Source organism: Propithecus coquereli, unplaced genomic scaffold (genome assembly GCF_000956105.1).
Source record: "Propithecus coquereli isolate 6110/MARCELLA unplaced genomic scaffold, Pcoq_1.0 Scaffold280, whole genome shotgun sequence".
In the NCBI taxonomy this organism is placed as follows: Eukaryota; Metazoa; Chordata; class Mammalia; order Primates; family Indriidae; genus Propithecus; species Propithecus coquereli.
The window spans coordinates 2139991-2152410 of record NW_012148397.1 but is presented as its reverse complement, the minus strand read 5'-3'; the positions used below and the strand labels follow the sequence as shown (position 1 = coordinate 2152410).

At 41.9% G+C, this 12420-nt stretch overlaps 1 protein-coding gene across 1 annotated transcript in view; it reads right to left on the bottom strand.

Moving 5' to 3' along the window:
• Positions 1-208: 208 nt before the first annotated feature.
• PLCG2 (phospholipase C, gamma 2 (phosphatidylinositol-specific)) overlaps positions 209-12420 on the bottom strand; it is a 140317-nt gene continuing 128105 nt past the window's right edge. The window contains exons 29-31 of the mRNA XM_012648218.1: positions 11671-11759; positions 1474-1658; positions 209-556 (exon numbers count right to left, since the gene is read on the bottom strand). Of these exons, the coding sequence (XP_012503672.1) occupies positions 514-556; positions 1474-1658; positions 11671-11759 (317 nt within the window). The 3' untranslated portion in view covers positions 209-513. The remainder of the gene's footprint in view (positions 557-1473; positions 1659-11670; positions 11760-12420) is intronic.

The following is a 12420-nucleotide window of genomic DNA, read 5'->3' as shown; positions in this document are numbered from 1 at the left end:
CTCTTTGGGCCCTGGCAGAATCCGATGGCCTCCTTGTGGAATCGTCTGACTTTTAGTTAAAATCCTTTTCGGAATATAATGAATTAGCTCCTTACATTTCTGGCTCATCTTCCATGGAAGTCAATTACCTGGGCCATTAGAAGCTGAATCTTCTTGGCCAGAAAAGAAATCCTGCTCACTGTATAGCTGTGCACAGAGGCTTAATTGACCGAGATTTTCATTGCTTTTATTCAATGAGGTTTGGAACATGAGAAGCCAAAAATGAGGAGCAAGTTTTGGGGAATCCTCTATAAAGAACATAAGTTAAGAAAGTTGTCCAAGATTAAAAAAAAAAAAAAAACCCTAGCAAGAAATCGCCCCAACTCGTGCCAGTTGGGTCTTCAGAAACGTCGTCTTGATGGCAGGCTTGAGAGGATGACGTCACAGATTAGCGTCTTCCCAGGATGTGAAAAGAGCACATTCTCCTACATGCAAATGTACACGCACGACAGCCTCACACACACGCCCTGGCTTCTATGAGTAAAACTTGCTGTTGCTGACTCTCTTCTCTCTCAACCTGAAATAAAACACATGTCACCATCACCAGTGGAGCATGAGAAACGGGCTATGTCCTCAACACTGTAACGTTTCTCGATCTACTCGTTTGTGGGTCACCGACAGCTGGATGGTGCGAAGCTAGAGGTCAGAGAGCCGGGCTCCTCCTAAGACATGGAGACTCAGGTTCAATCTCCTCATTGGTAATAACTTCTCCATAGCAGCGGTCTCCAACCTTTTTGGCACCATGGACTGTTCTCATGGAAGACAATTTTCCCATGGACTGGGGAGAGGGGGATGGTTTGGGGATGATTTAAGTGCATTAGATTTAGTGTGCACTTTATTATTACATTGCAATATGTAATGAAACAATTATACAACTCTCCATAGGTTGGGGACCCCTGCTCTATGGGCTGAAGTAAAGATTAAATGAGAATAACATGGGTAAGGAGGTCAGCACAGTGTTGCTCTTTGGTGGCTACTATTAGCATTTTCATCAGGATGATTCTTTGTTGCCTGGAACTCGAAACACTATGCATCCCTGGCTGTCCTTCCCCACCGCCTGCCACTACGTGCCTGCAGCACACCCAGAAGCATCCCTAGCGGGTAGAGGGTCTGTCCCACCTAGAACGATTGGGCAGGCCATTCTTGGGAACTCAGTAAGGGCTCCTGAAATCATTAATATTCATCATTAATCATCATTAATATTCACTATTGCATTTAAGTATTCTTCTAGAGAAAACAGTTCTACTTAGGGAATTAGCAGGTGCTTAAAGTATTACTGTAATTTATAGAACAAAGAGAACTAGAGTCGAAGGTACCAAAGGATTTCTAAAGGAAGCAATTCTGGGGGCTTTCCAGAAGCCTGGCCCCAGGTACCCAACGGCATTGTGCCTAGAGACCCCAAGGATTCGCAGGCGGCGGGGAAGGCTGACCTACCTCCGGCTGCACTTCTCCTGGTAGAGCTGCAGCTGGTTCTCGTTGACATTGAACTCTTTAATGAGGGCATCCCGGCTGGCGTTGCGCAAGTTCTGGTGTGTGTCATACAGAAAGAGCTGGTTGTTCAGCTCTTCTTGCCGCCTCCGCAGCTGGCGACAGGAAGAGTAAAGTTCCTCCTCGCTCTCCTGGAGAGTAGGGGAGAGAAAACGATCGTGTGGTGACCCCGTCTTCCAAACCAAAATGTGAAACATGGCATCTCATGGGTGTGCCCGAAGGGAGCATGGGGCAGAAGTTTTGTGACTGGGATTATCCCAGAAAAGCCAGAGCCTATTTTAACCAAAGATAAAACTCCCAATCATTGTATTGGAAGCAAGCCATTTATAAAATGGGGTGGGGGTGTCTAGTTGCTAGTGGTCCTGCTGTGGCCCCTTTGCGGTCGTGTGAGAAAGTTGAATGAGCACCAGTATCCAGCCATAACTTTTCAATTGTAGGAACCAAAATATTCTCTCCATTATGCTAAGCGGAGATAAAAGAGGGAAAAAAACCCTCAGGGTAAGGAGTTTGGGTTTCAGTGCAGGGGGAGGCTGAGGACGTTTTACCTCTTTCATGTTTTAAAAGATCACTGACTATTGCGTGAGGGCTGGCTACTCAGGAGGGCAAGTCAACTGCTACTCTCCTACTGATAGAGTTGAAGCAAGAGACTCCTATGCTACAAAAACATGCACAAACAGGCCACTTTTGTCATTTGCTTTTAGAAAAACGTGTGCTCAGACCATACCTTGCTCTACTTTAACAACACAACAAAACATCATAGACGTCCCCCAGGGTAACAGCTGGAACTGTGACTTTGGAAAGCGGGGGAGATGATGGTTACTCTAGGTATTTGCAAAGGTGAACAGGAGTCAGCAGAGGTAAAAGGACAGTCCTTGGTGACTAATTGAAGGGACGGAGTGAGGCTTTGGGAAGAGTCAGTAATGACTTCACTTAAATCCATGCCCTTCCTCAAGGAGACCAGCTTTCCTCCCTATTTAGAATAAAACAACACAAAACAAAAACCCCATTTAAGTCTTAACCTTGTACCACAAAAGGTCTCTTCTCATCTTCTCTTGCTTTCCTCGATGTAATGACTTTGTTATTCAGGTTCAAGTTCAAAATGGAACTTTTCTAGGAATACTTCTATATCTGCAGCCCTTCCTCACCTTTTCTCAGCCCCAAAACACTTACAGCTAAGTTATATAACCTAGTCCTTGGAACACTACGCAGATGAGATGTACATTCAGAAAAGGACATGAAACGCAGGTACGGTCCAGTGAATAATTACAAGGCAAACTGCTGTGCGACCCCACCCAAGACAGGAAAAAGTTGCCCGCTCCGTGCACTCCTTCGAGTCAAGACTCCCTCCTTAGAATTTTGTGATAACTATTTCCTGGCTTTGAGTCTGAATTTTCATACAAAAAATTTAGTTTTTGTTTTTCAGTTGTGTAGTTATAAAATATAATAAGCCTATGGTAATAAGTTTTACCTAGCCCGTGACAAAATCTTTATGGCATTCTCTACGTTTAGATTTTTATCTTCCGTGAGAAAATCACCGAAAAAATTTTTTCTTATGTTGAAATTTCAATCTCACAGGCAAGTTGCAGTAAGGGTACAGAGAGTTCCTGCATGCCCCAGTCACCGGATTCCACCGTGTTAACATCTTGCACAACCGTCAAAACTAAGAAAACAACATCGGTGCAATACTATTAAACTACAAATCTATTCCAGTTTCAGTGGGGTTCCCACCAACGTTCTGTTCTTGTTCCCACATCCAAGCCAGGATTCCACATTACATATAGTCTCTGTGTCACCTTAGTCATCTTCGATCTGAGGTTTTATCATTTCTCTGTCATTTTTTATGACCTCGACCCTTTGGAAGAGTACTAGTCAGGTATTTTGTAGAACGCCCACAAGCTTGGGTTTGTTTGCCTGGTGTTTTCTCGTGACTCTGTTGGAGGCTGTGCAGGTTTGGCAAGAATGTCCCCAGAGGGACAGGCCCTTCTCAGTGTATCACATCAGGAAGTCTGTGACATCGACACGTCTTAGTCCTGGTGGTGGTAAGGCTGACCATCCACATATGACGATGCCCGCCAGGGTTATCCACTGTCAAGCTGCTATTTTTCTCTTTCCAATTAGTAAATTTCTTGGAGGAAGATACTTTGGGGACAATGCGAATGTTCCATTTCTCCAACGTGCACTAATTTTAGCCTTCACTGGTGGGTCTAACCTGTGGCAGTGGGTATTGTGCTGTTCCAATGCTGACTTTCTAGTCACCTCATTCTTTCTCTTTATTAATTGGAATTCTTCTGTAAAGGAAGAGCTATCTCTTCTTTTATTCATTCACTCATTCATGGACTTATTGCATTGTAACACATGGAATAAAATATCCATATAATTATCATTTATTTTGTTGCCCAAAGTGCTCTAGCTTTGGCCATTGGGAGCGCTTTCCAGCTGGCTCCCGGGCCCCTTTGATGTGCTCCCATCCTTTTCTTGGCACATCTTTATTTACTGGAATTTTAAGATGCTCCAGGCTCATTTTATATTTTATCCCAACTCAGGAATCAACCACTTGTCTAAGGACCTCTGATTTCTTTTTTTTTTTTTTTTCCCCCCCGAGACAAAGTCTCACTGTGTTGCCTGGGCTAGAGTGCCGAGGCGTCATCCTAGCTCACAGCAACCTCAAACTCCTGGGCTCAAGCGATCCTACTGCCTCAGCCTCCCAAGTGGCTGGGACTATAGGCATGCGCCACCATGCCCGGCTAATTTTTTCTATGTATTTTTAGTTGTACGATTAATTTCTTTCTATTTTTAGTAGAGACGGGGTCTCGCTCTTGCTCAGGCTGGTCTCGAACTCCTGAGCTCAAACAATCCGCCCGCCTTGGCCTCCCAGAGTGCTAGGATTACAGGCGTGAGCCACCGCGCCCGGCCAACCTCTGATTTCTTTTACTGGAGAATAGTATTATATTTAGAAAGCAATATCTGGGTGCTGAGGTGTGCTCGTTGCTACTGGGGTGTCATTGGTTCTAGGCTCTCTCTCAGCAGATAGAGCCAGGATATGTATGTATTTATAGTAACATGCAAACACATGCATATTTAGTTCTGTATCTACCTATGTGTGTATATATACCTGTTTTAAGTGATTTTTATACTAATACCTCTGATTCTAATCAGACATCACTTTTGGAAGCATCGATGTAAACTTTTACTGTTCACATGTTGCTTTATGTCTTTTAGTAAAATTTCATACTTTTCCTTACATAAGCCCTATACCTTTCTTATTTAAATTACTCCTGAATGTGTTATGCTTTTTGTCAGTATCATAAGTGGAATTTCCCATCTGTCAACCAACATTTCCATTTGTTATTTCCAAAATAAAGAGAAGTGGTTAGATTTAATAAATACAAGACAAATATCAGTCTCCTTAAAATTGGAGTCTTGGCCGGGTGTGGTGGCTCATGCCTGAAATCCTAGCACTTTGGGAAGCTGAGGCAAGAGGATTGCTTGAGGCCAGGAGTTCAAGACCAGGCTAAGCGAGACTCTGTCTCTACAAAAAATCAGCTGGGCATGGTGGTATGTGCTATAGTCCCAGCTACTCAGGAGGCTGAGGCTGGAAGATGATTTGAGCTGAGTTTGAGGTTGCAGTAAGTAGCCAGGGTGATAGAGAATGAGACCTTGTCAAAAAAAAAAAAAAAAAAAAAAAATTGGAATCTGTTTTTTAAACTATATAATCATAATCTGTGAATAGAGATCATTTTATCTTTTTCCCACAATTTATACTTTTTATTTCATTTGGCTGGTTACATTTGTGGCATCTAATAGTTTATGCTTTTTTTCTCAATTTGTGACTAACTATGCCAGTGTTAAACCATTGCTGAATTCCTGGAATAAACTTAGTTGTAATGTGTTCTTCTTATAGATAGCTGGAAATTATTTGCTAATTTTTTTTTTTTTAGAAGTTTAACATCTGTATTCATAAGTGACATTGATCTATGTATGGGGTGCGGAGAGAGCTGGGAGTACTATCTTTCCCTGGTTTTGATATGAAAGTTATATAGCTTCAAGATAATTGCTGCATTTCCATTTTTCTATTGACTGCAGTGGAGTAAAATTGGAATTATGTTATTTAAATCCAGATAGGAGTCAGCTATGAAACTATGTTAGATCTACCTGTTTTATCACCCTTCAAGTGTCTTCTATAGGACTTTGTCAACTCAAGGTGGGGAACCTGCAGGCTTGGAGCCACATGTGGCCTTCTGGATCCTTGAGTGCGGCCTTTTAACCAAATCCAAACCTCACAAAACAAATCTGGATTCGTTTGAGGGGCTGCACTCGAGAATCTGAGGGACCACATGTGGCCTTGAGACCGCAGGTCCCTCACCCCTTATTGGGGTTCAGTCTCCTTTCCAATATTTACTCTTGTGTGTTTTTGCTCTTGCTTTGTTCCTTTATTAAATAGGCAAAGAGTTTATTTAATCCATCTTTTTGGTGAAATAGCATTTTTTCCCGTTCTTTTTGTTTATGTTTCATTCAATGGGCTTTTTGTTCCTCTTTATTAGTTTTACTGGTGTTTTAAAGGTTCCTAAGATGCATACTTAGAGCATATGTTTTTATTCTGCAAGGTTTTAAGGCAAACACTTTCCTCTTCTAAATATGGCATAAATGTTTTATTACTTTCTAGGTAATTTACTTGTTTTGCTTATTTTGTTTAGAAAATTCATTTTAAAATAGCATTTTGTCATCTTCTTAAGAAACCGTTATTTTTTAAAATGTATTAAGGTTTTCTTTTTGACCAACTGCAATCAAGTTTACAAAGTTTTGAGAAATAGAAGTTAACAGTATACATTATCCATTTGTAGGATACAAAGTTGTACAGTTGAACATCTCTAAAAGCAACTTACTTTGATCTTCTGTCCTTGCTGATTTTATATATATTAGACCTTCCATATTCTGATTTTTCTTTATCCAGTTGTGTTTGTATTTATAGGTACTACGCTGTTTCCTAAAGACTCTTGTGTCCCTTTATAAATCATGCATTTTATCAGTACATGCTGTTCTTCTTAATGCTCTTTAGTACTTTTGATCTTAATCTCTAATGTGATAGTTATTTTTCTTTCCCAATTTTCCCAGTGGCTCCTCCATCCATTCCTGTTTGTTTTAGGTCTACTTCTTGTAAACATGCCAGGAAATCATTGGATTTCTTTTCTAATTCAGCCCATTCACCAAATTAAATATAAGTTCTTTTCCATTTCATTTTAATTACTATATGTTTTTACTTTGCTGAAATTTTTCCTTTGATTCTTTTCCTTATTTTTATACTCTCGGTCAAGTTTCTGTTTAATTCTTACAGTAGTTATTCTCAGTTTTTTAACAATCCTAATTAAATTACATTTTCCTTTTATATCAAAATATTAGCATTAACTCTCCCTCTCTAGGATGCTGTATTTGCCAACTGATTCCTCAGTTATCAAAGTTGAAACCCTTTAGACACATTTATTTTACCTTTCAGTGCCTGGGTTTTGTTGATACTTGATTATTTTTAGCTTTAGACTATCAAATTCTTAAGGTGTATTTCCTCTGATTCAAGAATCCTTATTTGGCACTTACCATAAAATTTTAATCACACTGTCATCATCCTGTAAGATGTAACTGTCTTGTAAAATTAATTAACTGGTTTCCCTCTCTTCACCACCCTATCTAGAAGTTTCTCTACTGACTAAAATACCATTGATTCAGGAGTTGCCTTGAAGTTTCCCTTGAGTAACATACATGTCTAAAATCTCGCATATCCACATTTCCACTGCCTTGGCATGTGGGTGACTGGACACTGCATTCTTCTGTTCTCCTAGTCTACAGATGGCATCTACTGCCTTCTAGTTGTCAGTGCTGAAGAGGACAAATCTGATATTAGACTTATTCAAGTTTCTTTATAAACAATCTAGTGTGTTGGGAAGTCCAAGTTTTTAAATTTATCCTCAGAATTTAAAATGTTTATGACCAGGGGTGTGGGCTATTCATCCCACCTAGGACTAAATGAGCCCTCTGTTAACTGTTTCACTGATAGCTCTCCACCATCTCCTGTGGGACATGCTTGCACGTTAGGTCATTGGCCCTCCCAGCCCAGCTTGTCCTTTGACCTCCGTCACATGGCTTTATTGCTCTGGTTTACCACATTCCCTTTTGGGTCACTAAGGTGGATCTCTTTGTATGCTTAATTGTAAAATTCAATAAGTCAGGTATTTGTTTCAAATTCCAGAAAGGTTTTTCCAGTGCTCTGCTTAGATATCTTTGAAACCTCCTGTGACTTTCATCTGATGCTTCCTTCCAGTGGCTCAACTTCAACTGCCAGCCACCTGTCCCAGGTGTTCACCTGGGTCGGTCTGGTTGCTGTGCGCCATTTTTTTTTTTTCATTGTAGTCATGTCAAATTGTTGGGTCTGAGTGGGTAGGCACAGCTGTTTCTGCTCTTTGGAGCTGGCATTGGACAAATGTGAGCGGATGAAGCACAAGGAGAGCCCTCCGCTCCCCAAGTGTGAGGAAATCTTCCCCAATCTCGAAAAGCAGGACCAGCTCAGTTCCAGAGTGCAGCTCCCAGCCCTCCAGGGTTCTAGAGTGTGTGCTACAGGTCTTCTCCAAAGGGATTCACACACCTGCACTGGCTGAGCCTCCACCCAGAACCACAACATCCTGGTGTTCTCACTAAGCCTCTCCACCCCTTGCACCTTAGCTCCCCTTGCACCTTAGCTCCCACCCAGCACAAAGCAAACCACAGTCCACTCAGGGTCAGTACACAGGAGATCCTATAGCAGCCAGTTCTCCCAAATGCGCCCTCCAGCAACTGCCAGCTTGCTCGTTGATGGTGATGGATGGATACTTTCTCCGTCCCAGGCTTCTGAATCTGGCCAGTTTAAATCATTTGCGTGGAAGCCCATTTCAATTAAGGCAAGAGTGGATATGATACATCATCTTAAAAGAAACTATTTACTTTCAGAGAACAATTCAACATGTATCAAAAAACATCGTCCTTTCTTTCTTAGCTCTATTATTCTACTGCTAAATATCTAGCCTTGGGAAATAATTTTTAATCAAAAAATGATACATGAAGACCTTTAAAATAAAAAACTGCCAACAACTGTGCATGAGTAGGAAGAATGACTTAAATTGGAGACCTACACCTGATGAACTAGGTAGGCATCAATGGCTTTGAAAACCAAATAACATGAAAAAAATGCTGAAAGGCATCTGTGAAGTAGAAAAGGACACACAGATGAATCCAACTATGGAACTATCACAAATTGTAAGGCAAAAAAAATCTACCGAGGTGCTAACGGCGATAATAGACTGGCTGTTTGTGGGGATTTTTTTTTTCCAATTCCCCCTCCTTTTCCCCCTACTTCTCAAATTAAATATAGTAGGTAATAAAATGTGCTAAAAATACTCTTTATAAACCCTATATACAGCTAACAAAGTAAAGGATTGAGAATTGATAAAGTAATTGTGACATGTAAATGGCTTCTTCAGAAGGTGTTTAAAGTGCTTATTGACCCTTTCCCGGGGCTTTACGCGCTCTCTCTGCAAATGTTTTATGAGTAAACTGCATTTCAGCCCTCGCTGGATCAATCATTTGCGCGGACAAGTCTTTCTTGAGGCTGTTTACCAGAGTCTCTCCCTGGCTTCCAGGGGATACAGTGATAAATAAAACAAGGTCTGACCCTGAGCATCAAAGAGAAGGTCCAAGTCTATCTAACACAATTCAGCTCCGTAAAAGAGAGCCCCTCATCCCAGTGTGGACGGAAATGCCGGGTGGCACAGAACCAGGTGACAGATGTGGCATTAAACGAAATCTCAAGAGCTGGTAGCTGAAATGTGCATGTGCTCAGAGAACTCTCCCCCTCAAACTTGCAGAAAGCACACTTGGGAAAGTCGACTTTCCATTTGGAGCCCCCCACACTCTGCAGCGGCACCCCCCAACAGCAGCCAACACGTTAAGCATCCCTCATCAGAGAAGTCAAATGCGCATAAACACAATTTTGTTTTTCTTTGCTGCTTGTGACACCTAATCACTTAAATTATTTATAATGTTTCTGGGTTGTTTATGGCAATTCTGCAGAGCAGTACCTAGAGTAGTACCTAGACGAATGCTACCTACTGGTGTCTGAAACCATTTTCATCACTTGATTTTTCTGTGAAATGTCTGCAGATGGCCTTTATGTACCCAGAGAGGAAGCACTGGTTTCCTTTCCTAGACAACAAACAGATGTTTGTTGGGCTGGGGAGAGGTGAGCGTAACAAAGGGTCTTCGAGTTTACTTGTTTAAGGCTTTTGCCGAAGGCCCGAGTATTACAATTTTACCATCCTGCTAAATTGATCCTACTAATTCCATATAATTAATTCCGACTTAAAGGCGGAACAGGGTACCCACCTGAAGATGTGTGTGAAAGCCTTATTTGTAAGTGGATGCCATCTAAATGCTCAGCCTGGGGGAACGACTAATTTATGGTTGGTCAACTTGATGGAAGAGTCTAACAGTCATTTAAATGCTAGTGAGGATTAGGTAATAGGACGAGTTTGCCACCCAGGAGACATTGGACAATGTCTGGAGACAGTTTGAGTTGCTGTGGGGGGTGCACTTGGCATCCAGTGAGTCCAGGGCTGCTGCTAAACACCCTACATAGGACACTCCCCTGCGACAAACAGTGCTCCAGCTCCAAATGTAAAAAGTGCCAAAGTTTAAAAAAAAACTATACGTGAGTTTGTATTATTACACTTACACAAAGAATGCATACGCTAAGGAAATGAAGAAAGCAAACAGACCAAATGCTGACCTTCCCCTCTAATTACAAAACTACACTCACACTGCCCCCACAATCTGGGCTGTGGTTTTGTGGGTTGTTTGGTTTTCCTTTAACCATTTATACAAAATAATAATTCTGTCTTCTTTTAATGGACTTATTAAACACTTCAGTCCTATGCTAAACTGAAAAATGCATAATTCATTGTAAAAGGGGAGGAATTTATTTATACAAACTTCCCTAATCAGGCATTCCTATCACACTAAGAATCATGGAAGGTGATTTTTTGATCCGTCATTTAACGTTCAAATGAAAACTATAATGTTCATGTAAATGTTACATTTATTTTATAGTCTAACGTTTAAAATTTGTTTCAAAATGGAAAACTTTCCTTTTATGTTTTCAAGACAGAATCGTGCCATCCTGAGCTTATTTTACACTAACAAAAAGTAATGCCCTTGGCTGTCTCAGGTTCTTTGGTTCCCAATTACTATGCCTTTTAAGTCTCTCCTCCCTGTTTTTATTGCTTTCTTTCCTTGTTTTTGCATCCTTTGTCATTGTGATGCCTCTAAAACGCTTTGGAGTGGAAAACTACCAAAGTTGCAAAAGCTGAACACAGGGGAACAACTATGCAGAAAAGCCTAAGGTTCTCTCCTCAAGTTCATGGACTTGCTATGACTGTTAAAAGGTGTCCCCACCACTGCCGTTTCCCTCTCCCATTTGAAGGTCCTCAGTTATATTCTGGAAGTTGCCAAACAAGCAACTTCCAACTATCAGTTTAGTTCTTACAGCTGAAAGAACATTACAGATTGTGATTTCTCTACCCGGAAAACAACTGGGATGAGTAGCCTGAGGCACTGACCAAGCCCACATCAACCCACTGGCATCCGGAATCGGTTTTTTTTTAGGTCAGCCAAAGAGAAGTGGAGGGACTAAGTGTCGTGAAGGCCGTGGCAAACCAAGAGGACCAAGTAAGGGAGGCTGCTCCAGGATTAGTCACAAAAGTACCACCTTACTATGGGAACTTTGGGTCCGGAGGACAGGCCAAGGCTCCCAGACCATGGGAAGGGATTACCAAAGATCAACAGGCAGGAAAAGGCAGCCAGAAAGGATGAGCTTATCTAGAAGAGCATTAACTGGCCTAAATGAAACTATGAGAAACTTCCAAGACCTTTGCCCTTTCTGACTACAGCACCTACTCACAGAGTCCTACAGCAGTCTCCAAGAAAGGAGGGTGCTGGGAAGAAAAACCCAGGACTGCGAGAGAATTAGCAAAAAGGAATTCTTTTATGAGTCTCATGCTCGGGCTAGATAACCTACCCCACCAGCAGGCACAGCTCAGGGAGCCCTGACTGGCCTTTCCCACTCACCAGGACTGGCCGCATCTCGCAGAAAACCAGGAGGGAAGCCAGCTCGATGTCCTCACTGTACCCATTCTTCAGAGGGACAGACCTAAATCCTGCAGCAGAAGCAGGGGGAGAAAACACAACGGCATGTAATTGATGTCAGACCTTAGATTTCTTGGGGTTCCCAGGGATCACAGGCCCAGTTCAAGGAGTAGAGAAGTCTGTGCCCCAGGCTGGTCTCTGACTTTTTGGAAGTCAGAGGTCCCATCCTGATGGCTGGGGAGAGTGGCTTGACTGACAGGTCCGTACAGGGAAGCAAGGTTAAAAATATCTCCCATCTAGAAATAAAAATGATTCACTCAGAAGAAATTAAAACCCACAGAACATTCCACATTGAATTTAGAGTGATTGCAGCTGTGGTTCAATTCCTTAAGACTCAAAAGAGTCGTGAATCCTCACGTCCATTTCCTCCGCTTAGGTCTTCACAAAGCACAGCGCCAGCGAGTGTGTTTTCTCTTTAAAGATTTCCAATTGCAGGAAATCTTCCTGTCCCTCGGCAGTTCAGCACTATCGATCATCCTCTTCTGAGAGCCCTTCCCTATTTACAATTAGGACCTGTGTCTGACAGTCATTTAAATGTTTTATTTGGGGTTGAAGGGGGGTGAGTTGGAGCTGAATCTTCCCCTCCCCCATCAAGTCATGTGGAAGGGAATACGTCTCAAAAGTTTGCTTGCATTTAGTATAAAAATACAGAGTGAAAAACAAAACTCTCCC